At 43.0% G+C, this 26,993-nt stretch overlaps 1 protein-coding gene across 1 annotated transcript; it reads left to right on the plus strand.

The window, feature by feature from the left end:
- The first annotated feature begins 19,886 nt into the window (after window positions 1–19,886).
- On the plus strand, window positions 19,887–26,725 carry LOC128905711 (elastase-1-like). Its single transcript, XM_054192159.1, has 8 exons — window positions 19,887–19,920; window positions 20,481–20,584; window positions 20,732–20,841; window positions 21,620–21,751; window positions 22,415–22,551; window positions 22,698–22,843; window positions 25,727–25,876; window positions 26,559–26,725. The coding sequence occupies exons 1-8, from the start codon at window positions 19,887–19,889 to the stop codon at window positions 26,583–26,585; spliced, it is 840 nt and encodes a 279-aa protein (XP_054048134.1). The 3' UTR covers window positions 26,586–26,725.
- Window positions 26,726–26,993: the final 268 nt, after the last annotated feature.

A 26,993-nucleotide genomic window follows, 5' to 3' on the forward strand; every position in this document is an offset into this window, starting at 1 on the left:
CTCGATAGCAGTATTATTTGCCTTGGTGGAATAGTGCTTACTAGGATGGTGTTCAGGTCAACATTAGGATGTCTGCATAATGCCTGTGGTCCTAATTCATTTGCTTAAAAATGGGGTTTGAGTGCCAGCGGAGGTGCCTCAGGGCACTTGAGAAATCTGTACAAGTTCGTTGTTACACAGGAATGACAGGATACTAGTGCCTTTCTGGAACAGTACCTGAAAGCGAGGTGAGATACTGTATGGCATCTCAGGTGGCACCGGACAGCTACGTGCAGGTCAATGATTCGAGCCTTAGGTGTCAAAGCTCCCATTATAGTGGATGGAGGTCTAGAATGTGGAGAATTGTCCAGCTCACCTGAAGTAGGCACCTACATTGCGTCAGATCAACAGCATTGTAGACTCCATTGACAGTACTGGCTAGATGTTGGTTCCCCTGTCTGCACTGGAGAGCTGCTGCAGATTGTGGCAGCCTGGTGTGTTGGACGTCAGCAGGGTGGTAGGGCCTGAGCACTTCCCTCCTCTCACTGTCCAAGCCAATGAGTTTGGACCAGGGCCATGGTCCAAGAGTGGGAGCAGACACAGCACAAGCTGGGGCTGGTGGTAAAGCCTCAGTTTAAAAGCGGATCTCAAGGGAAGGGGGACGCAAGCCCTCACTTCAAATACTTTGGAGGATTTCCAGGGACACTAGATGCCAATGTGTGAGAAATTTAATTCAGTCATGAATGACTATGTATCTGACAAAATTATCCACTTCACTGGCAACTATTAAATCTGTCAAGATTTGTTAAATCAGTCATATTTGTTTATAGCTCTTTGGAGACATGGACAGGATGCTCATGATCAAGAATTCTGAAAGCAGTTGTCTCCGTAACAATGACAAAACAGTGTTTTCACACGTGCATCAAACATAAAAAATATAAATGACCATTACCTCGTTAACAGTATCACCTCTTCAGAACTTGTAAAGAAATGAATCTTGCAACCCCAGAGAAGCATAAATAAAGGTGTTTCTACACATAAAAGTTGCCAGGCAGAGGCAAGGGTTCACTTGTATCCAGTTTTGTGGATTTTTTAGTGTGTTTCAAGCTCCTTCTTGTATTCACAAGAGAGAATTTCCATTTAATATAAATAACATATTGATGTTCACTGGTGAAGAAAGTTTTGGTGATTCCAAAGCTCTAGAGCGCAGCTAAATTTAGTATAGCCGTATAGCATAGCATGTGTTTAATAGTCTTTTTTTTCTTATTATTGAGACTTGCAGAGACCAAGTAACTTGTTCTTCTGTCTGTTCCTGTACCAGTGTGCCCGTGTTGTCACAGCTGCTTGGGTGGGCAGGCGAAGGTATTTCCTGAACAAACAGAGCTCCTGGAAACGTTCCAGCATTTGAGCTGCACTGCCTGATGGAGGAGCAGGCTGACTGCCGTGACAGCAGTCAAGCGGTAATGCAGTCCTCAGCAAATCGGAATAGCTTGAAGAGTGTTTGGATTAAGTTGCCCCAAAGCTTCAGATGTGACTGGGTCTCCCACGGAATCACAGAATAGTTGAGGTTGGAAAGGACTCCTGGAGGTCTTCTTCTCCAACCCCAGTGCTCAAGCAGGGCTGCCAGGAGCCGGTTGCCCAGGCCCGTGTGTAGACATAGGTCCTACGTCAGACTGCCAGCCCAGCGGGGATGTGTCAGATATTCTGGGGCACTTAAAATGGCTGTATGAGCCTATGTTTATGTGACCAAATCACTCCCAAGGGACTCTAAAGGCGTGTTCTGCTGATAAAGTATAGGTTTGTACTGTGGGGCAAGCTGATTAACTCTCGAGGCTCCAGCCTCCTTATCACCTTGGTAGCCCTTTACTGGACTTGTTCCAGTATGTGAATGCCTTTCTTGCATTGGGGCTACTGGACACGCTACTCCAGGAATGTGGTCTAACAACTGCTGCGTAGGAGGGGAGCATTTCTTCCCTGGGCCTGCTGGCTCCGCTAGAGCTCATTCCGCCCGACACGTGGCAAGCTTTAAGTGCTGCACAGGCTCACTGCCGATTCATGTGCCATTTGTTGTTCACCAGGATTCCCAGATCCTTTCCGGCAGGGCTGCTTTCAGCCAGTCATCCCCCAGCCTGCACAGCTGTGTGTGGTTGTTCCATCCCAGAGGCAGGACTTTGCATTTGCCTTTGTTGAACTTCAGGAGGTTTATACCAGCCCATTTGCAGCCTGTCTACATCTCTCTGTCTCCTCCAGCCTATCAGCCACTCCCCTGGTTGGGTAACATCTGCAAGTTGAGTGGGAGCACACTCTATCCCATCATCTAGATCACTAATGAAGATATTGAACAGTATTGACCTGAGGCATGCCACTAGCAATTGGCCGCAATTGACCTGATAAGCCACCCATCCACCTGATTACCTGGTCTTCCAGTCCGTATGTCACCAATTTGGCTATAAGGATCCTGTGGGAGACTAATGTGTTAAAGTCAAGATACACAACACCCACTGCTGTCCTTCTATCCATACAGCCAGTTATCCCATCGTGGAAGGCAGTTAGGTTGGCCAGGTGTGATTTTCCCTTGGTAAATCCATATTGGCTGATCTCAATCACCTTCTTGTCCTCCAGGTGGCTGGAAATGACATTAAACAGTATTTGTGCCATAATGTTCCCAACAACTGAGGTCAGGCTGACCAGCCTGTACTTCCTTTGATATTCAGTGTTGAAGATGATTGCGATATTGTGTCCTGGTGGTTGTGAACTTTCCAAGATGATAGCGACTGTTATGAAGTAGTGGTTAGCTGCCAATGGAGTCAGGCCCAGAACACATGATACCAGAATGCTCAGTCCATCTGTCCAGGTGTTCTCCAGCCAACCATCCCACTCTGCCTCTACCCTGCTCCTCCTGGCAGGAGCTCACAATGAATGGGTTTGGTTTACTGTCCTGCTCCAGCTACGATGAAGAAGCCCAGGGCTGCTTAGCAGATGTGCCCAAACAGCACTGATGACATGATTTCCATACATTATTATCGCTTTTCCTGTTTCTTGACCCTACTTTTTTTCCACCTTTGTAGCTCTCTTTCTTTAACACCATCTCATTCTCTCATTCATTTTTCCCCATTGGTCCCAGTTTTGCTCTATCTATAACCTTATTTGGTATTTCTGATGCCGTTAACTATGCCTTATACTGATGCACTTAACTTGGTGTTGCTGGCCTTGCAAGATTCGGTTCCACAAAAAGGTCCTCAGTGCTCTCCTCCAGTTATCTGTGAGGGTCACTCATTTCTCAAGTGACTTTTTGACCCCCCTTCAAAATCTGGCCATCGCTTATGGCATTATCTGTCACTTAGACCTCTATATGGGGGTCTAAGTGCCAGCCACTGGGGTGGGGACCATGGGTCACATGGGCTTGTGTGTCTGTGGTTCCAGCAGCTGGAGTGGGTGAGGGTATGTGTGTTAGTGTGTGGCAAATAATAAACCAGATTAGTCAGTGAGTGGGATCAGTGGTGCGGGAGCCAGGTATATATATATATATGTATGCTTCTGTGAGCGAGAAACCAATTTATACATTTTTTGAATCCATCAAAAATAGAGCAGGAATTTTAATGTAAACATAGTTCTGAAAAGAGTTCATCGAAGTGAACTTAAGAAGCAAGGGTCAAGCCAGAAGATGGGGAGAACCATCTATCCACCAGGAAAAGGCATGATATTTCAATGGATGGTTAGTTATTTAACTGTATTCTCAGTCATCCACACTTACGTATGAAACATGCTTGGAAGAAAAAAATATTCACATTTTAGTCCAATGCCCCCCCCACAGGCTCAGGGCAGGTTGCACAAGTCTAGTTAATATGTTATTTATGCAAAATGGAAGAGCTTCAGTGGGCAATGACTGGAAGAAATTTATCTTTTAATACCATTCTGGCTTTTAGGACACAAATCTGGTGGTAGGAGAGTTGAACTGAGTTCAGTTTTTCGGACCAAGAGTATCTATATACAAGATAAGTGAGAGAAATTGTTGTGTTAGTGTCGTGTCTTGAAAAATATAGAAAAGGAAATATTTATTGATTTTTCAAGAGCATAGAATTACCATGGGTGAATTCTTAAATCATATTGTAGGATCATAGAATCATAGAATGGTTCGGGTTGGAAGGGACCTTAGAGATCATCTAGTTCCAACCCCCTGCCACAGGCAGGGACACCTCCCACTAGACCAGGCTGCTCAAAGCCCTATCCAGCCTGGCCTTGAACACATTTGAATGGAATAAGAGCCAAAAAGGAACACGAACGCATAAAGGAAATACAGCCATGTTAGCCATTATTCATCAATTCAATAAAATGTATGAAATTGAAAAATATTTAAAAATCCATGTGTAATGTAGCAAATTATCAGAAGAGAGTATCATATTACAAATGTAAAAATCAGGTCACACTTAGAACAAAGAAAATTGCTCAAGTATAATTTTCTACTCGCAGTAAAAGCTAGTTCTTAAAGCCTATAAAATATTGGTTTGGAAAAACTCCCATTTGCATTTGTGAATGCTTAATTCTTGGGGCCATTAACTGGCAGAAAATAGCATTGAATTAGATATGAATTCCATCTACGCTTTTACTGAGAACTAATGATATGCAACATATTACAAGCTTTAATGTCTAGCAAGCACATGCAGCTTCATTTAAATAGAACCGCTTTTAACATTTTCCAGGATTACACTGATTTTCAAAGAGTGGCCATCTTATTATTATTTGTATTTGATTTCCTCCGTATTTCCTCTAGTTGTTTATTCATAATAGAAATTATGTTAGCCCTGTCACTTCAGATAATTAATGATGCACAAGAAAAATCAGTAAAGAATATCCTTTGCTGATTATTCATAATTACTTGGATACTGCAATAGTTGTGCTAATGGGGAAATCTATCTTTGGTGTAATTACAAAAGTAGATTGAAATTGCATTGAAAAAAATTGATCTGCTCTGTTTCTGTCTTCTACGATAGAACTCAATAGAGAGAAAATAACAGGCTCTTGATACTTATTAAAATTGTTATCTAAATACTTCATTTTTAATTACTTCTCATTTTCTCAGACAATACTGAAGTTAGCGTATTTTAATTTGAGTGCTTGATTGTCAAGATCCAATAACTGTTCTCCCAGTCTACACACCAGCACACTATTTTTACATGAAAGTACTAATACTGAAATTGCTGGCGTGATAGGTTGGCATCACTAAAGTTTTTCAGAAAAAGTCCTAGAAAAGGAGTGAAGCGATGGAATGATGAAAATAAGAGATCTGTAGCCCCCAAATACAGTCTTTGGAGAACAGAAGAAAGTCTTCGCTCTGTACGCATGTATGAAAACAGAAGAAATATTTGCTTTTTGTGGGTAATTGTATACCAAAGTGGTGACATTGATCCGTCCATTACAGTGTGACACCTAACGAAGGGTTTGGACCTCCCTCTTCCTAATAAGTGGAAATGTCCCGCAGGATTTTTGGTATGGTAATTATTAGTTCTTTTATTATGTATTCTGATAACATTTCAAAGAACCAAATGTGGGATACTGTTTAATGCCAGTTCACGTGTAGATGTTTTTCCTTGTGCATCTCCTTTTATTTCTACGGGTTATTGTCTTCTAGATGATAGCAGATCATCTAGAAGATGAAGCAGAAACAGAAGAATGAACAAGCAATTAACCTTTACCAGAACGCTGTGGGGAAATCACCACATCTTTGACTCTGTGGCTCTGCCATTATTACTTTTAAAAATGTTACATTCTTACCAAGAGATAAGCAGTATTGCTGTATCTTATTAATTACAGCCCCCAAAACAACAACAACAACAAAAAATCTGCATGATTTAAGTCAATATTTAAGTTTTTTTCCAGATTTGAAAGCATCTGAGTTATTGCAAGATGGAGATAAAATGTACTTTATTGCTTTATAATTTTTAGGTAACTTTTCAGCCCTTGAAAGATGAGTTGATTCGTTGAGAAAAGGTGGTAACCTTGATAAAACTACATTTTTCTTTGAAATGGTGAAGAAACATGATTATTTTTGGAACCTGGATATAGCTACTGCAAAGGACTCTACTGCTGGTAAGGCATACAAAGGAATATTTGCGGATTTGGGATTTTCAGAGCAATGGTGCAGAACCTCTGTCCAGTTTATGTGACTGCTTTAAGACTCAGTTTCTTAAATGTTGTTTCTTCATGTGCACAAAAATGAAACTAGTGTTTTCAGATTTGCTTATAAGTTAGAGCTGATAAAAATGCAATCTTCTTAATAAGTCAAGACTTCTTTTGGAGACTACTGGAGCATGAAGATGGGGAAAGCTACATGTGTAGTGAAATAGAGTATTCCAAATAGAAAAGAAGTACATTGATGTGCATATATCAACTGCAGATACTTAACACAAGTGCTTTGACTGTAAATAACCCTCCACCTACAAACATTAGGAGACAAATCCCAGCTTAAATTATTTCAGTGAGCCAGGATTCTGACCAAGATGTTTTTCCAGACTGTAGTCAGTAAGAGAATTCAAATAAGTCCTGTAACACACTGTAAAAGACACCTGTTTATTTTTGAGATCTCAAAACATTTTCTATACATTTGTGTTATACACATGACCTCTATATTATACAAATGTGGGGGTTTACACATTTTCCAGTTGTATATATAAGTCCAGGTAGTTCTTAGTCTACTTTTTGGCTTTAGATCTTTTTAGAATTTGGCTTTAAAATGAGAGGTTATATTTATAAGATTTTACATCTAATATTTATCTGTAAATGATTTATCAAAATACGATTAAACAAAACTAATTTGGACTATATAGTCAATCTGATAGCAAAACGGTGGTATTATTTTTTTTTCCTTTTACTGCATAATGCAGAATACACAAACCCAAATAGTTTGTAACTAGAATCTGTTTAACTTAAGTCTTTAGTGATTTCTTTGTGACTTGATTGCTCAGAGTAGGTCTGTACAAGCATAAGCGACTGGAATGTCTTAAGTATGAGAAGACGCAACAGAGAGTATATTGAGCAGACCTTTCAGCCTGCACCAGGCTGTCTTTGCAGCACTGAATGAAAAACTTAATAAAATGTTCATTGTGTAGATGTGGGGAGGTCCTGCTCTTCCTCCTGCCTTGCTTCTTGCCGTATGATTCAATTCTGTACCTGCCTGATTCAGCTTTCTAAAATGTCAGAGAAATAACCAGCAACAATATAAATGTATTTTCCCCCAGGTTAGTGAGTCATATAATTTTACCATGTGAGAGGAAAAGTTCCAGAGCTCAAGGCAAGTGAGGACTTCGTTGCCAGGGGCAGAGTGATAAGAAGTTACTTTTTTTTGTAGCAACAAGCTGTTAGAGCAGCTCAACTGCACATGGAACATTACCCTTGGCATAGCTGATGGAGCTTGCCTGATACCAGTTTTGAGCCGTGTAAGTAACTGGAGAGCACATGAGCCAATACCCTAATGCTGTAAGCTACCCTAATTATAAATCATCCTTGCCAGTTGCTCAAAGAGGTTCTTTCTAGATCTCGGTTGTTAAGGGAAATGCTATTCTTTAGCAATATTGCTCTTCATTACTTTATTTGTCACCATTACCATAGCACAGGTGTATCTTTGCGAATTGTGTTGAACAATACAGTTAGCATCTGGCACGACCCATCTATTATCTTGCTCCCTGCTTCATAAAGGGACCATTGTGCATTTAATAGAGCTTGTGGTTTTGCTAGGATTTCAGGGTGAGAGTGAGAGCATCAACTTTGACATTACATTTGGAGAAATGTAGGCATCTGTGTCCCAGAGAGAGGTTTGTATTGGCAGGTTTCCAGCGACACATCCCATTGACAGAGTTGAAATTCATTCAGCACCTAAACAAAAGTACTTCATTAATTGCAGAAGCACTCTTTGTCTAAGCGTACAAGCAGGAGCTAGGTACTTAAACAGTCATGATTCAATGCAAGAGTTGTGGCACTTGGGGAAAAGTAAACAAACTCATTCTCCTCCAGGCTAACTTCCTTCTTCCTTGGCAGAGTTTACATGCTTGGTGTCTGATTTGTCTCTTTTTTAAATGGTTGATTTTGCATTAATCGGTGCATCAGAACTGGCAAGCACATGATCTGTAAAACTGTAAGAGCTGTGAAGCTATAAATGAAAGGATGGCATATGTATGAGAAAACCTGTATGTCCTTCAATACATTATAAAACAAATTAAACATCTATTTGAAGTAGTTCGTACACTCACTGTTTGTGGGTTTTTGTACCGATGTATACCTAATGCAAATATTTCAAAATTCTCTTTTTCTAAAAAAACTTTTATTTTTCATGGTCCTTTATATAGTTAAGTATGGAAACTCCATATTGGGAAAACTGATTGCCCTCTATTCTTTTCACATAGGCACATGGGACAATCTAAGCAACCTCTTAGATACTTTAACAAAGATAGAAAGAGCAGTGACTGCGGTCAGAGAGCTATCAACAATACGATTCAGATTTGTCTAAACCCTCTTGGACTTTGGCTCTCCATGTGCCACATGACCACAACTTTTCTGACAGACTTTTTAAAACTTGTGTAAATGATTTTTCTTCTCCAGTGAACTTCCTTCCATTGTTTGGGTTAAGACTACATTCCTGAGCAATGCTTTGTCTCTATCAAATCCAAGAGTTCTACCTGTAGGGATGTCTGTAAAGGTAGGTTGGCTGCTGTCTTGAGGTTTTTCTGTGCTTTTTCATTTCATTGTCAAGTACAGCACCTTTCGCAGAGTCCTTTTCAATGCCTAAACCAAATTCATACACTCTGCAAAAGACTCATTTGATTCATCAATTTCAAGCAGGTATCCCATTATCCTGCAGGGAGAGAACAATGTACCACCGTTTCCTCAGCTCCTTTACAGCTCACAATGTGCTCTTACCTTCAGTCACTGGAAGCTCTACACAACAGCATGAACCTATTAGAAGCTGTCAGTACTGACAGCAGCACCATGCTTTGTGCTTGAGGACCTTGCTACAGCCTTTAGCACCAAAACAAGCATTTTGAGTTCTTGTTCAAGATGCGAAAGCCATCTTCTCTTTCTGTTTCATTCCCATCTTTCTGCATCAGCACATGTTCAGTGAAAAGCTGTCAGGTCTGTTACTCCAGACAAGTAGGTACTCAGCATCACATCCTGAACATTCAGTTTGAGCCTCTGTTCTCCTGCAGTCCTTTTCCTTGAATTTCTCAGGGCAGAAAGGAGATAGGAGATTACAATTAGAAACTGCTTCTGCTGCAGGCTAACATCTTACCTGGAAATACCAAAAGCCACCTGAAAATAGTTCAAAGCCGCGGTTTCTAATAACTATTTGTTAGTATTAAAGAACAGAGGAAGCTGGGAAACCACTGAGGATTTAACGAACTTGAACACGGTTCTTCAGAAACTGTTACTGAAGTTTGTCATTGGTAATCCTCATTAGGAAGACCGGCTTACTGTCTTCTTGTCTCAGTCAGGTTGAATTATATTTGTTTCCCATGGGTCAGAACTGCATCCAGGAGAGAGCTCTGTTGCTCAATTTCTTTGCAACATCCAGACTTTTCCAAAAAGGTGATACTGCTTGTCACATACATGAGAGTGAAAAGAGTATTTGCTTCAATTTGCCTCAGCAGCAGGCTTAAAAAGGAGGCATCTGACATGAGTTTCAGATGACAAAAATATTCATTCTGAGTCTATTAGTAAATCAAAGGGGTGGGACCTACTTTTTGTTACTAAGTCTGACTGGCAACACACAGCTCACATCTCTGTGGTTAAACTCTTTCATCTCTAAACCAGAGTGTGTGCATCCCAATTGCCTATTATTGGAATTATTCCCGGCTCATATCATGCACTAAAATGTGAGCAGGAATTGTCTAAGACTGTGGTGGCTGATGTGGGACAAAACCATACCAGGAATTGTGCTACCTGTTTCACAATATAGACAGCAGGAGGAAATGCCAAACCCTTAGCTTTGGCGCAGTTTATTTCTTGGCATAGGCGGAACTCGGGGTCTCAAGATAAATGTGGAAAAGTTCCCTTTGAGCCAACTCAGCTTCTGGAATTCTGGCTTTGACTGGGGCTGAGTGATACTGAAGATGCAGAGCATGGAGTTGGTCAGTGTACTGGCTCTCCTGATCACTTCATCAGTTGATCAGCATGAATTTGTCACTTCTGTAGAAAGTCCAGGGTTTTATTTATCAATGGAAATGTGGAGAAGAGATGTACCAGAATGCCTTTCAATTATATTTGCTACCCTAGTTAATAATCACAGTTGCCTCCTTGCCTGGTTGTAAGGTTCATCCCAGTGATCTGAAAGCTCAAAGTTTGTCATGCTTGGGAATATCCCAAAGCTGCACATGAAGAAGATCCATCAACCACAGATAGTAACAGGTAATATCACTGCTATGATATCAGTAAATAAGGCACTGCAAAGTTCCCATCTTCTTTACCAGCAAGCAGCATTTAGCATCAAGTTTATCAGTGAGTAACTTGCCAAGATCTTCAAACATACTAGTGAAAATGCTAATCTGTTTAAAGCTGATGACCATGAAACGGAGAGTGGGAGAAGAAGGGATGGGGACTTGTGTCCTAAGCAATATAGCTCAAGCACAGACGAAGAGCAAAGGCCTGAGCAACAGGCCCAATGGGTATGGCCCCAGATGAGGCTTCTAAGGGTTTTTTTTTCTCATTCAGCATTTTCTCCCAATGTTTCCACAGAAGTCTGATCCAAGGTTGCAGCTCCACTATATCAGAGCTGACCCTGAACACAGGCAGCTGAAGACTCAGGGGGTGTAGGACGGGATTGCAGCACCTGCTTGTGCACTCAGGACCCTTGCCAAGTGGGATTTTCTAGTAGAGTTTCAGCTGCCCCTACTCTTGGCCAAGGACCTTCTTCTGTTTTGAGGGTACCCAGTGAGTCCAAGCGCCCTGCCGTTCCTTCCACATCTTCTTGTAGTTGTTTCAGGCCAGAACGGCCATCCCAGGCTCTGCTGTTCCTGTTCAACGGTGCTTGTGTTGGTTGTCCTTCTGGATGAGAGCACAAATGCAACTTCTTAGCAAGAGAAATTCTGATCCTCAGTCAAAAATTACTCCGCTGTGCATCTGAGTACACAACATCCAGCAACTGCTGTCATCTCAGATGCTTTTCTCGGTTTGGCTGAAATACTCGGCACTGCAAAAACAATTAACTGAAGCTAAACTAGATGGGCATCTACACCAATCAGTCATGAATACCTAACATCTCAACATCCACAAGTGGAGGCACTCAGCCTTTTTCTGCTCTTTGTGCTGTGTTTCCTGAAATTAGCTGAAATTCTGTTCTTTGAGATATGTTATTCTATGTATGTTCCTACATCGCTTGCTTTGAGGCCATAAGTATTTTTATAGAAATTCTGGTGTTGAAACAGATATTGTAGGGCATGTGCCTTTCTTTTTACAACAGCATAAGTGACTTGAAAAAGAAGAAATGGGAATAGAGGAGAGTGCCTTATATGTATCCCCTGTGCATACTACTGAGATAAAAATTTGTCAGTCTTGGGTGCGTGAATTTACGTACCGCGAAAGCGCAAATGGGCGTATTGACAACACACCTAGAAATAGCACATTAATATCTAATCGTTCTTTTTTAATGCCTTTTCATTTTAAAAATAAAGGAAAGTGTAGCCCTTCTGAAAAATTCCGTGCATGGAAGACCTGGAGCAGGACGAAATTAGCTGTAGAGCAGGTATTAATAGCAGTTTAAAATGACTCATTTTTAGTCTGAGAAACAGAGTGATTTATGAGATACTTAGAAAAACAAACGTGTAACCACTCTGATTATATATGGGGTAGTTAGAATTTATAGACAAAGTTGTATATTGCTTTATATTAGTTGCTATTTGATAAAATAGGAAATACCATATAGAATTTAATGTTACAGTAATTTAGATGAGAAGAAGGAAGCAGCACAACATGATGTAAGAACAGCAGAAAAATTATTAAAGGAGCTTTGTCCTTGTTTGTAAGAGGACCAAAATCAGCTAAGGACGTTACAGAACTACCGTTTAATGGCTACTACAGGCATATGCAATGTAGAAAAAGCTCTCAATGTTTTTGTAGAAATGTCAAAACATGAGGTAAGAATTCTTAAGATCTTTTTATGCACATTCCTTCCTGTTATAAATTGCTAATAGACCCTTGATTTACCTTTTTAACTGTTTTTTCTTCACAATGAACAGCATTTTCTTCGTCACTTTAAGCTAAAACCTTTGAAATTAAATTAATAAGCATATTAAAATACTTATATATGAATTTGCTTACTAATTTTTTCCAGGTTGAGTAAGGACTAAAGAAGACAGAATGTGGGCCTTTTATTTTGTACTTTTTCCTCTTTACTTAAGCTCAAAATGAACTTTTCCAGTAAACACAGTGGACGAGATTCTGATGTCATTAATACTAAACTTTTCCATTGATTTCAGTGGACTTAGGAGTACCAGTATTTATAAAGCTTCATAGAATAATTTTTCTAAAGCATACAGTTTATTTGCTTGTAGAAAATCACACACATAACTCTTAAGAGTTAGGAAAACTGTGGATTTCAGTAAACTGCTTACTAGCACAACAGTTTCTTAAAAAAAGGAAACAGATTGAATTCTGTACTGAATGTTCTGTAGAATCTGGAGGCAAGGTCAAGCTACTATGCTGTTAATAGTAAATAAATAGGACATTATTCCTCAAGACTTACTCTTTCAATTCTGTGATGTGCATGAGTGATTTGAATTATTGACATTTTGCTCCTTTCCCACGATTTTCTATATAGTCAAATCAATATTGGGAAATATTGAGACCACACCTTGAGTACTTTATTCCGTTTTGGGCCCCTCTCGACAAGAAAGATACTGAGGTGATGGAGTGTGTTCAGAGAAGGGCAGCGAAGCTGGTGAGCTGAGCACAAGTCTGATGAGGAGCGGCTGAGGGAGCTGGGGGTGTTCAGCCTGGAGAAAAGGAGGCTGAGGGGAGACCTTCTTGCTCTCTACAACTGCCTGAAAGGAGGTTGTAGAGAGGTGCGGGTTGTCCTCTTTTCCCAAATAACAGGTGATACGACAAGAGGAAATGGCCTCAAGTTGCATCAGGGGAGGTTTAGATTGGCTATTAGGAAAAATTTGTTCACTGAAAGGGTTGTCAGGCATTGGAACAGGCTGCCCAGGGAAGTGGTTAAATCACCATCCCTGGAGGTATTTGGAACGTGGGTAGACGCGGTGCTGAGGAACATGTTTTAGTGGTGGTTTTGGCAGTGTTATGTTAACAGTTGGACTTGACAATATTAAGGGTCTTTTCAAACCTAAATGATTCTATGATTCTATGATTCTGTGAAATAGCAGCGTGAAACTACAACTGGCTGAACACTCTGGTCCTGATCCAGCAAAGTATTTAATTACATGCCTCCCTGCATGAATATGTATACTTAATGATTTTAATAAAGCTGTATGAATGCTCAAAAATAATCATCGATCATTAAACATATTAAAGTGGGTAAGTTGTTTAGCTACTTAAAGGAGCCCTTTGACCTTGATTTGATTAGCAGTGTTTTCAATAATTAAGAGTCGAATCATCCAAATTCTTCATACTGCACTGAGGAAACGTTGTCGCATTGACAGTACCCAGCTGTACAAGATTATTCCTGGAAGTTGTATCTTTGCCTGTAATGTGGGAGATGGTTTTCCTTTTGTATTGTCAGTGCTCGATGTTCAGACGAGCCAAAAAGATTTCACAGGTGTTTTAATTATAAGAACTTTTGATCCATCTATTCCATCTAGTTTGTCAATAATATGTTGCTCTAATATAAATATTTCTGTGTTATGAGATCCTAAAAATCTGCCTATAGGAATTCAGCTGCAAGAAAAAAGATAAAAGTACAGGTATATGTTCAGTGGAGTTTCTGTGCCAGATTGGATGTTTACTATAAATGGAAGTACTGAGGTTTATTTCACAATCTGTTAAAAACCTGTTTGGTTTTGCATTAGCCTTTTGTAATACAACAGTGCAAGATATGATGCGATCACCAACATACGAAGGGAGATTGCTTGTAATTCGTGTGATTTATATTTTCTTAGAAGGAACGCATTCACATTAATTTGACAATGACCCAAGCCCTTGTGATACTTAAAACAGTCTGACAAGGCCAGAATTCAACTAAAACAATCAGCAAAAGTAAACTGGACGTTGTCAGATGCTGAAGAGTCAAAAAAAAAAAGTCTGGTGTTATTTGTTGTTACTCATCTCTCAGTTCATTGATCCTGATGTACTGGTTTAGTCTCCAAACAGAAAGTGTTCTAAAGCAGTACCCTGCCGTGCCCAGGACCTGTGCCAGCATCGGGACTCTGAAAAACACAGCGACGTGACAGGCTCCTTTCCCATGAGCGCGGTGGCTGCGAATGTGTTAGCCCTCATTTCCCGGCCCTGCCTAGTGGGATCCCACCAAGTGTCACCTGCAAACTGAACCAGGATTCAAGGTGCATAAGACCTTATTACTTTGCAAATTCTTTTCCTTGAAGCTCTCTTTTTGGGGATTTCCTAACACAACGTACACATTAATCCAATTAAAATGTCCAGATAGAAAATAATTGTACCACGGGCCACACGTTCGTTATCTTCATGTTTTCTGGGATATCACAGAATCACAGAATGATCCACAGATATCACAGAATTTCCTATTTTAACTCTAAATCTGTACAGATATCACAGAATATCCTATTTTAACTCTAAATCTGTTGTGATATCAGTTCTGAAGTGCTGTTTTAACCTCAGATTAACCTCAAGAAGCTATACAGGTGGTAAACAACTATTTTTTCTGCCTGTCTTGAAGGTTTCAAACTTGCTTTCTGTTGCCTAAAGGGTAAGAGATATGTGGAGATGATAGAAGTTTGTCATGATGTAACTCATTCACAAAACTTGGAATTAAACCATGAGAAAAATAGTTTTAAATTTTTTATCAACTGTTGTTTTTTTTTAGAACTAGGTTTTGACACTCTTTCCAAGTCATCCAAAGATTCTCAAAGACTTTGGAAAAGACACAAGCAGCAATCAAACCCTAAAAATAAGATCCTAATACAAAATGTTTAGCTATTAGAGATGTCAGTAAACAGCAGAATTTTTTTAACAAGTCAAGTAAATATGTATTTTAGACTTTCTAATTAACATAAAATTAAAGTTTTCATTTTTTAGAAGAATCACATGGAAAGACAACTGTTTAAGAAAAGAATAAGATGACTCAGACATGAACAATAAGTCTGTGTGTGCTCACCAAGAGAGAGCTTTAAATTCACCAACAGGGAACATCGCATTTATCATAGCTGTATTAGAAAGATGATTCAATTTAAAAGACAGCGAATATCAGACCCTCTGTCTTGCAGCCAATTATATTATTTCCTCAGACTGAAAGAACCCTAAAGTGACAATAAATTTGACTCATCAATTTTAAATATTCTTTACCTGCCCAGAAGGTGCAGAAAGGTTTTAAATAAAACCAGTAAGACCGTCATATGCAGTAGTCTCTGTTAAGGACATTACAAGACCTGCCATCTCCAGCAGCCTCCGAGACCCAGGATTTCTCCTGCCCAGGAGATTCTCGCTGGGCCCTCATACCTGCTCTGTGATCTCCTACTTGCCAGCTAGTCCAGCTTGCTTGTCCTGAACAGCCCCCTTGGATACCCCAAATCCTAAAGTTCATCTTCTTTTTCCCTTCTTATCAGTAGCACCGTCCAGTGCTATGAAATTAACCATTTCTTAGCAAGCATACCTTTTTGCAGCTCAACAGTACTTGTACTGAAATGAAGGCTTCATCCTGTAGCAATAGAAAGAAGAGGAAGAAGTGAAGTCAATTGTCCCTTTATCCTCACTTATTGATGATTAAGGCCACTGTAGTGTATTTATTAAGAATTGTACGTTATATCAAGGTGTTGTCAGTGTTTCTAAGATAGTGTATCCATCCATAGACTTTTTTACTTATGTAACAAAAAGATTTCCGCTCATGCTGTCCTAACTTGATGCCAAATGGTGATAAGCTAGGAATATTTATGGGTTTATTAGTGTTATGAACAACTCAGACTCAGGTATGGAAGAGGAGAAATATAGAGAAAAAATAATGAAAAATTAAATACTCTGTGTGCACTGGAAGGAATCTTCTCTAGTCCTACTTAATACATTTAAAACCATCTCTGTTGAGAAGAGAAGCATGTGCTTTACATTAGCACATACTTAAGTTAACAATGTGCTTAATACTATCCTGAATAGAGATGTTACGTTGAATTGCTGCTATAAAGAAGGAAGGAAACCTTGGCATTTGCACTGCAAAAATAAACCTGAGGCTTTCATTTCTAGAGACATAGTAAATAAAGATATAAGTAGTGCTGAACTGTGTCATGCCAAAGATCCATCTAGCCAATATCCTAGTGAGAGTGGGTGACAGCAGGTGCTTAGGGAAAGCGTGGAAGAGCAGAGCAAGCAAAGAGTTGCACAATATTCACAGTAAACCCTCCCAGTGTCTGGAAGTCAGTTTATGCTTTAGGAGCTCCCTGAAAGATGACTATATCCTCAACTTTGTGCTCAGTAGCATCAAGTTCACCCAAATCTCCTTATTTGCTTGTACAGTCCTGTAATCTTTCCCCACCTCCATCCTATCCCTCACAACCTCCTTTATCCCACTGCGTTTACTGGTAAAAGATTCAGAGTGCAGAAATTCATTTTTGCCTACACTTGTGAGAAAGCCTGAGATGGCTCTGGCTTGAGGTGGTCCTTCAGAGAGGAAGAGTTCTGGACTCTGATTCCTGGACTGTGCATGTTCTGAAACAGATTTCATAGCCCCTGGAGGGTTATGGGCCTCCACAATTTAGCAGTAGGTGAGATGTGTTTTGGATGGCATCTCTAGACTTTAGCATCTCAAGCCAAGCTTCACAACTGGAGCTCTGTGGTAGTGCTGCAATACCAAAAACTAATCAGCCTTCTCATTGCCACTAACGCCAATCTCCACGTTGTTTCATTTCCTTCCCTTACAATTAACCTTCTAATCAAAAGTTCAAGTTTTTTCACCCTGGCAAGTGCTTGTACATGGAACAGCTTCCCAGTCCCAATGGCTGAACTCTCCCCTCTCTATTCACACATGTCCCATAGGTTCACCTCTTCCACAAACTGTATATTCAGAGCCCAGAGCAAAACACAGACAGTCCCTCAAGAGCTGTACGCCTAAACAATGTCTGAAGTGGAGGAATTCTGAAAACAGCTGTAACTCATCATCCTCAGTGTAATTTATTTCTCCTTTGGGCATTACAACACAGCCCGACATCAAAGCCGCTCAGCTGCAAAATGAGTATGATACCATCCACGTTGCTGTAGAGTACAGATTATGGACAAACAATTACTCAAGCTAAATGGCATGGTGTCCAAAAGGGGAATAAACAAACAACAATGTTCTTCAACAAAATTGTATGTAAGGAACACATAAAGACTTTGGAAAAATAGATTAGCAGTAGAAAAATGAATGAGTTTGCCAGGTCTAACAAGGATGATGAATGTAGTGAAAGTGAGTGAAGAGACTGTTTGGCGAGGAGGCCACTTTCTGACCTCCTAGCCAAAACTAACTGGAAGCTAAAAATGATGTATGATGTAAGGGGGGAAAAGTGTTCAATGACTTAAAGAAGGTGTCAGTGCTAAAATATCACACCAAACTTTTTATTGCTTCCAGTAAAATAGAAAGGATTTGCTAAAGAGGACCATTGGGATGATATGGAAAAGGTCCTGGTCCTACTGTATCCATTCCATGGACAGTGGACCCCATTAGCATACCTGGGTGTATGAGCCTTGCTACCTTCTCCGGTTAGTTTCCTTAACTCTTCCTTTTTCACTTGACAGCTGGTCTCTGGCTGCAGTTGAAGTTGAAGGTATTACTGCCCACCTATTGATGGCCTGTGTGTCCCAAAGGGATTTCCCCTGATCACAGAAACAAGTCTCTGGGTTTCCACCAGCTACAGGCATTTCTTGTTTTCTTTGTCGCTAGATATGCGAAGCGGGGCTTTATTTTACATTTGACTGAAGAACCTGTGCATCTGCGATGGTCACAGATATATGCCTTAAATCATTAAATGGACATAAATCATCATGGTCCACGAGTATAAAATGGTAAGAGGACTGCAGTGAATGGGGACGTAAAAAGGCAAAACATCCTTCCCCCTAGAAGAAAGTTATCCATTACAAAGGCTTCTACATTTTCTTCTGAAGTGCTACATCAGGGTCACTGTCAAAGAGGGGATTCAGGTCTTGGCAATATTGCCTGGTGCCTCCCCTACCTACTGCCTGTCCCAAGCTGCTGGAAAGCAGCGTGTCAGAATAGAATCATAGAATGGTTTGGGTTGGAAGGGACCTTTAAAGTCATCTAATGCAACTCCCTTGCCATGAGCAGGGACATCTTCCACTAGACCAGGTTGCTCAGAGCCCCGTCCAACCTGACCTTGAAAGTTTCCAGGGATGGAGCATCTACCACGTCTCTTGTCAACGTGGACCACTGTCTCACCACCCTTACAGGAGGTAGTGGGACCTGGGAATCCTGGTGGACACCAAGTTGAACATGAACCATCAGTGTGCCCTTACTGCAAAGAAGGCAAATGGTATCCTGGGCTGCACAAGGCAAGGTATTACCAGCAGCTCCAGGGAGGTGATCCTTCCTCTCTACTCAGCACTGGTGGGGCCACACCTGGAAGACTGGGTCCAGTTCTCAGCTCCCCAGTACAAGAGATACGTGGACATACTGGAGAGAGTCCAGCGAAGGGCCACAAAAGTGATGAAGGGGCTGGAGTACCTGTCCCATGAGGAAAGGCTGAGAGAGATGGGACTGTTCAGCCTGGAGAAGAGAAGGCTCAGGGGATCTCATCAATGTATATAAATACCTGAAGGGAGGGTGCAAGGAGGATGGAGCCAGACCCTCATCAGTGGTGCCCAGTGGCAGGACCAGAGGCCATGGGCACAAATTGAAACACGGGAGGTTCCCTCTGAATATCAGGAAACATTTTCTACTGTGAGGCTGACTGAGCGCTGGCACAGGTTCCCCAGGAGGTTGTGGAGTCTCCATCCGTGGAGATAGTCAAAAGCTCTCTGGAAATGGTCCTGGGCAACCAGCTCCCAGCAGCCCTCCTTGAGCTGGGGTCGTTGGACCAGATGACCTTGACAAGTCCAACCTCAACCATTCTGTGATTCTGTGAGACATAGCCCAGGTCTCTTCCAGCTGCAGCATCCCCCTTGGCCATAGCCCAGCTCCATACCTCCCCTCCTGCCACCGAGAGCCAGCATTTTGGGGTAGGCAGAGGAAAACTCACTCAGCAGGGAGGAGGGAGCAGAAAAGGATCCTAAAGGATCAGTGTGTCCAACCAAGGTCAGTTTAACATGTCCACCCAAGGTTGAACCACCCTCAGTGGTTGTGCCTCTCCCTGTTTGCAGTTGCTCTTTTTATGTAGTCGACAAAAAGCAGTTCCTGTTACGTGGAGTAGCAGACAGCCGGTTTGACGGATAAGTTCCTTACAAGGAAACACAAGATGTGCATCAACAATTACCTCTCTGAAGTGCTGGCTTCTTCAGCCTGGGTTTGCACTGTTTTGTTTTTGACTTGGTGTGAGAGCACTCCAAAACCATCAGGTTTTCTTTTCTGCTTCACGGCCCTGTGGGAACTCTGCAGCGTGGAGGTGTTTGTGTAACCTTGGGCTCTACCTTGAGCAGGTTGCTGTTCCCCCTTTTTTTCCCCACGGAGAACTTTTTTGATCAGTTTAATGAGTCATGAGTATAGATAAATTGTATTCATCACAAATTGAGACACAGCTTCTTATCAGATATTTTAGTATAAAAAGAATTTTTCTTGGAAAAATGCTACCACTTCATCAAAGATGCTCCGGTATTTGGTTCTTCTTAGTTGCCTGGGTAAGTTGCAATTGAAGTATTTGAGCTGGGAAAGGGTGAACCTCTCAACCTCCGAGTGGTGCAGATTAGAGCATATAAATTTTTTCGGTGCAGTTACTGTGTGAGGGCAAAACCTAGTGTGGACAAAATGATTCTGGCTGGAAGGGTTTTTCTCTATTGGGGGAACAAGGTCTCCACGAGAAAGACCTGATGGTGCTCTGACGGAGGGGATGGGAACCCACCCCCTCAAAAAAAAAAGGGGATTTAAGTTGGTGCACAACCACCTGGCAGTTACAGTGGGGTTGTAGGGGCTATGGGAAACAGAAATCAATTTATATGAGAGCTTTGCACCTTGAAGCCTGTTTATGGAATTTTTCAACCATGGAGGCTTTAAAGACAGCCTTCAGGACGGAGACCGATCACAGTGTCACCATGTGCAAGCCTCAATCCCTTGATCTTTCGGACTTGCTTCCTTGGCTGTCCTGCGCAGCGCAAGTTTGTTGCTGGCAGTAACCCGTGATGACTGATGCTCATTAGGAATCCACACCACAAATTGTGCTCCTTTTTTTTTGTGTGGTCAGGGGCAATCTCTGGAAGTCCCCTCAGGGATGATCTTCAGAAAGATGAGCTGACGGGGCGAGTAATTGGAGGCCATGAGGCCCAACCACACAGCTGGAAGTGGCAGGTAATGCTGGCATCTTATACTTGAAAAAAGCCTTATACTTGTAAAAACAGGGAGAAAAGGGCAGTTTCCACGGTCTAAAGCCACACACAGCATTTCTGCGGAGGCATGGCATGGCTTGGGTGTAAAATATGTTGTCTTTTGATCCAGGTATCTCTTCAGATTGCCTACTCTGACTACCCGGGGTACTACTCCCACATCTGTGGTGGAACCCTTATCAGCAGCAAATGGGTCATGACCGCAGCCCATTGTCTCAGCACGTGAGTAGGATAAAAAGCATTAAAACTCTTCTTCTGCTCCTCATTCTTGCTGCAGATGGGAGCCGGACCCTTCTTGCCCTCCAGGCTCCCCACCGGTGCCCTTCCTTGCACAGCTGGACATCTCACAGCACACTTAATCAGGGGAACGGGAAAACTCTGCTTTAGCCTTGATTTTGTGCATTAATTGCTGACTTCCTGGGAGTGAAAATCAAGCTGATTGCCAATTTGCATAAGGGGAGGTGTATTTGCATGAATGTGAGCATTTCGAATGGGTTTGCATCCTGAGAAACCTGCACAGAGATGGAGAGATGGAACAAAAGGCGTGTTGCGTAGCTCATGGGCCATGAAGTACGATTTGCTCTGCAGCATGTCTAACATGCACCGCCTAAACAATACTGCGTGACACCAACAAGGGAACGAACAGTCCTCTTTAATTACTCATGCCTTTCGTGAATGTGTTTACAATAAAGCGTAACAAGCTGATCCTTCACACTCTGCTTCGGATAGATGCAGAGATGCAAGATGAAAATTCTTGTTCAAGACCACGCTCAGCGCTGTATTAGCTGATGCTGCGCCTTCACTTGCTTTGACAGCAAACTGCAGGCAGCATTTGCCAAATTCATAAGGCCATTTCACTGCAGTCCATTGAAAATCCTCCGGTGGAAAGTGCTTTAGAAATGATTACATTGGTGCAAGGTCTCGGTGGTGCAGGAATTACCCTGTAAAGGTAGCGGTGGGGAGTAGTTTTTACATTAATTTTTCCGTGATTTGTTTTCAGGCCACCAGGAGCAACCTACCGAGTGGCTCTGGGTGAGCACAATCTCTTGGAGGTGGATGGCACCGAGTACTACCTTGGTGTGGACAAAATCTTCATTCATGATGGCTGGAATCCCAATGACATTGCCAATGGGTAATTATTTTTAATATCGTCAGGTGGTTGAATGGGACTTACCACCCTGTCCCGCTAGCGTTTGTGTGTATGTTCAGTCCAGTTCCCACTGAGGTTGGACTGGTGGGAAGCACTGGAAGATGACACAGTGGAGATTTCCCAAATGACCTCCTCTCTTGGAGGAGCTACACAGTGTCTATGTGGATGACCTCGGTCCTGTTTTGCCCAAGACAGGGCAAAGATGGGCTTCACAGAGGGATCTAGGATGTAGAGCAGAGTCAGGGGCTTGCCAGCAGTCACACCACTGCTTGCGTCTGATGAAGGGAAGCCAACAGGGAAATGCCGAGGGACTGTCTTAAATCCCCGCTCAGAGTCATGTCTGTCCACCCAGGGTCCACTGAAATTTCACTCTGGGGTTGGGTTCCTCCGAAGGCATAGAAGGTTTTTGGGGGGTGTTAGCCCTTTATCAGTCTGTACCGTGGCCTCTCTGCTCTCAATTGCTCATATTTTCCTGTCACCTGTGATAACTATAAGGATAAATTCATGATGTTTGCAAGGTGCTTGGCTGTCACCATGCCAGAGGCTAGAGACCTATATAAGTGGTGAAATAAATATGAGTGAGGATGTCAGATCTAGTCTGTGACTAATTCCGGTTTTTCAGTAAAAGGTCTTTTCCTGTTTCAGCTATGACATTGCCCTGCTGCGCCTCGATTCTCCTGCCTATGACAATGGATACGTTGAGCTGGGAATGCTTCCACCTGAAGGAGACATTTTGCCCAATGACCATCCCTGCTATATCACTGGATGGGGGGTGGTTAGTGGTGAGTAAGGGGGAAGGAGGAGTGTTGAGGGTCCCTCCTGATTTCAGAGGGACCATCGTGCAGGTAAGGCTGCCCGAGGCAGGGTGTGGGCTTCCTTCCTCAATGGCTGAAGCTGCTGGACCAAAATCTCACCTTTCCTCTGCTAGTGGGTGGCAGCAGTGCGATCACACTGCAGGAGGTGGTGCTGCCGGTGGTCGACCATGAGATCTGCTCCCAGAACGACTGGTGGGGCTCTCAAGCAAAAGCCTCTATGATCTGTGCAGGTGGAGACGGCGTGAGGTCCGGATGCAGTGTAAGATCTGTTATTATCAGAGGATTTTCAAGCTCCCCTCTTTCTCTTTCCTTCCTATCTGACCTTGCTGTTCCTTGGGACCTGGTTTTGCCATTTCTCCACCTGCAATAGCTCCACTTACATGGACAGCTGAGGTTGCTGCAAGTTTTGGCGATGTCCAGCTGGCACCATCTGGCCCAGGTTAGGTGGGAAAGGAAGACGCTGTGAGGTCCCCTTTAGCCCAGGGGCTCCAGGTGGCCCCAGCATCAGTGCAAGGAGATATGGGGGGAAAACCTGTTACCTCTGCCTGTATCCCCTTCACCATGGAGGTGGTTTCTGGTGAAAACAACCATGCAGAGCCCTTGAAAAATAACGGACAAATACATAATATGTTTGATTATGTAAATATATGAATATAACATAGAAACATATAAAACCAAAACAGGTTATATGGCTATACATAGTACAATTATAGGTACAGTGTAATTATAGTTCTCTAGATATTTAGTGTATTTTTTTGTGTGGTTTAATTATGGCAGAACCTTGTTTCAAACTGGGTTCTGGGCCAAGCAGGGGCCTTTATCTTTTCATATATTTTAACTCGAGTTGCTTTCTTTTTCACCGCCTTAACTTCCCGGGACCCTTTAGTACATATACTTGTTTGCAAAATGGGGTGTGTGTGTGTGTGTGTGAGGACAGTTAACTAAATGGTGCTCCTTAATCCTATCCAGTTATTCCTTGATTGACAAAATCCCTTGGGAGGCTGCCCTGAGGGATATAGGAGCCCAGGAAGGCTGGACATACTTCAAGAGAGAAGTCTTAAAGGCACAGGAGGAGGCTGTCCCCGTGTGCCGAAAAACAAGTAGGCGGGGAAGGAGACCGGCCTGGCTAAATAGGGACCTTTGGCTGGACCTCAAGAACAAAAGGAGAGTCTATGACCTCTGGAAGAGGGGGCAGGTGTCTCATGAAGGCTATAAGGATATAGCGAAGCTATGCAGGGAGAAAATTAGGAGAGTCAAAGCGCAGCTAGAGCTCAACCTAGCTACAGCTGTTAAGGATAACAAAAAATGTTTCTATAAATTCGTTAACAACAAAAAGAGGATTAGGGAAAATGTCCCTCCCTTATTGGATGCAGAGGGAAACATAGTCACAAAGGATGAGGAAAAGGCTGAGGTGCTCAATGCCTATTTTGCCTCAGTCTTTAGCAGTGGAACGAGCTGTTCCCTGGGCACCCAGCCTCGTGAGCTAGGAGACGGGGAAGGGAATCTGGACGAGGTCATCACAATTAAAAAGGAAGTGATCAGTGACCTGCTACGCCGCTTGGATGCGCACAAGTCTATGGGACCGGATGAGTTACGTCCAAGAGTGCTGAAAGAGTTGGCAGACGTGCTCGCCAAGCCGCTTTCCATTGTCTACCTGAAGTCATGGCTAACTGGGGAGGTCCCAACGGACTGGAGGGTAGCAAATGTAGTGCCCATCTACAAAAAAGGCAGAAAGGCGGATCCAGGAAACTATAGGCCTGTCAGTCTGACCTCGGTAGCAGGGAAGGTCATGGAGCAGATCATCTTGAGTGCCATTACAACTCATATAATGGACAAGCAGGGGATCAGGCCTAGTCAGCATGGGTTTATGAAAGGCAGGTCCTGCCTGATGAACCTGATCTCCTTCTATGACAAGATGACCTCATTATTGGATGAGGGAAAGGCTGTGGACATTGTCTACCTAGACTTTCGAAAAGCATTTGACACTGTCCCCCATAGAATTCTCATGAAAAAGCTGGCGGCTCATGGCCTGGATAAGCATACGATCTGCTGGATCAAGCACTGGCTGGATGGGCGGTCCCAAAGAGTGGTGGTCAATGGAGTTAAATCCAGCTGGCGGCCGGTCACAAGTGGTGTCCCTCAGGGCTCAGTGTTGGGACCATTTCTGTTTAACATCTTTGATGACCTTGATAAGGCCATAGAGTGGCAGATGCAAGTTTGCAGATGACACGAAGCTAAGCAGGAGTGTTGATCTACATGAGGATAGGGAGGCTCTACAGAGAGACTGGGATAGATTGGACCGATGGGCCAATGCTAACGGTATGAGCTTCAGCAAGGCCAAGTGCCGGGTCCTGCACTTGGGCCACAACAACCCCGTGCATCGCTACAGGCTTGGGGCAGTGTGGCTGGAGAGCTGCCTGGCAGAAAAGGACCTGGGGGTTCTAATTGACAAGTGGCTCAACATGAGCCAGCAGTGTGCCCAGGTGGCCAAGAGGGCCAATGGCATCCTGGCTTGTATTAGAAATAGTGTGACCAGCAGAAGGAGGGAGGTGATTGTCCCCCTGTACTCAGCACTGGTGAGGCCACACCTTGAGCATTGTGTCCAGTTCTGGGCACCTCAATACGAGAGAGATCTCGAGGTGCTGGAGAGAGAGCAGAGGAGGGCAACGAAGCTGGTGAAGGGCCTGGAGAGTAAATCTGATGAGGAGCGATTGAAGGAGCTGGGACTGTTTAGTTTGAGAGGGGAGAGCTCCTCACTCTCTACAACTACTTGAAAGGACATTGTAGATAGGTTGGTGCTGGTCTCTTCTCACAGATAATTAGCGATAGAACAAGAGGGAATGGGTTCAAGCTGCAGCAGGGTACGTTTAGGCTGGACATTAGGAAAAAATTCTCCACAGAAAGAGTGGTCAGACACTGGAATAGGCTGCCCAGGGAGGTGGTGGAGTCACCTTCCCTGGATGTGTTTAAGACTCGTTTAGATGTGGTGTTAAGGGATATGGTGTAAGGGAGAACTTTGTAGAGTGGAGTTGATGGTTGGACTCAATGATCCCAAGGGTCTTTTCCAACCCAAATGATTCTATGATTCTGTGATTTCTCAGATAATTTGGCTTAATATGTTCCTCTCCTTCCTCTGATCCAGGGGGACTCTGGGGGCCCTCTCAACTGCTACAGAGACAATCGCTGGGAAGTCCATGGGATTGTCAGTTTTGGGCTAGTTCCTTACTGTAACACCTACAAGAAGCCGACAGTCTTCACACGTGTGTCAGCCTACGTGGACTGGATCTACAGTGTAAGTTGCTTGGTGCCTGCGAGGGAACCTGACCGTCTCCCATGAGGGCAAGGGAGTGTCAGAGGACTTGAATCCTTTCATTTATGAAAGCATTAGGAGCTGAACTGGGAGATCTGGGGAGATCTAAAATCAGGATATTTGGTGCTACTTTGGTGTAGTCAAATAATTGTAAGGAAGGAGCTGCTACCTTGGAGCTGGAATGCTCCTGGGGACCACAGAACAAATTCAAGCCGGACAGGAGCTAGGCTCTTTGTCCAAAAAATGACCCTCACCATTCGCCCAGACAAAACCTTACTGCAGGAAACCGTTGAAGGAATTAGCTGGCCGGGAAATGCAGCAAACATAAAGCAGTGCCACACTATGCGCTCTCAGTCTTGCATTTGGGAATGAGCAACGAGCTCTTTGCTGCCAGAAATAATGTCTGGCACAAGGAGCAGCCATTTCCCAGGCACAGGGGATTGGTTTTATGGAAATGTCGCTGTAAACCGTGGGGCCTGCTGGAAAGAAAGGTGGGGAGAGGTATTTTAGATCACTGCGAGGAAGAGGGAGGCTACTGTGGTCCATAAACCTACCTTTCTGGGTGGCCCAGCTGAGAACAAGTCCTTCTTCCGAGCACTTTGGTGGGATGGAGACACGCGTTACTCTGGCTCTCAGATGAATTCACCTCTTTTTTGTTTTCCAGACTGCATTGAATAACGGGGGTCTCTAGAGAAGGATCGACTGGTACACGAGTATGAGAAGAGTTAGAACAAAGTACCTCTGCTCGTTAACCCTCCTCTCATCCCTTCTACGCCTCTTTGGGCTATTAATAGCCAGGTTTGTCTAAGAGTATAATAAAGTATCAGTGATTTCAGCCAGTGACCTGTTGCTGTTTTTGCATTACTCAGGACCGCATCCAGGCAGGTCTTGAAAGTCTCCGGAGAAGGGGACTCCACGACCCCCCTGGGCAGCTCACAACCTTCCCTCCTCCCTTTTGCCGTGTATGAGATGAGCATCTATGAATGAAGGATTTTGATTTGGCTCTTTTCCCATTTTAAACCACCTATGTCCCATCTCACACACACCCAGGGCTTAGCAGCATTTTTGCAAAATCCTCTTTTTTTTTGACGGGGCGAGG

This window comes from Rissa tridactyla, chromosome 2, assembly GCF_028500815.1.
Source record: "Rissa tridactyla isolate bRisTri1 chromosome 2, bRisTri1.patW.cur.20221130, whole genome shotgun sequence".
NCBI lineage: Eukaryota > Metazoa > Chordata > Aves > Charadriiformes > Laridae > Rissa > Rissa tridactyla.

Excerpts from the sequence above, each read along its gene's own strand:
- LOC128905711 (XM_054192159.1), top strand. The coding sequence starts at position 19,887 with ATGCTCCGGTATTTGGTTCTTCTTAGTTGCCTGG. Across the intron at positions 20,585-20,731 it reads CACACAGCTGGAAGTGGCAG|GTATCTCTTCAGATTGCCTA; the intron begins GTAATGCTGGCA and ends CTTTTGATCCAG. Across the intron at positions 21,752-22,414 it reads CCCAATGACATTGCCAATGG|CTATGACATTGCCCTGCTGC; the intron begins GTAATTATTTTT and ends TTCCTGTTTCAG.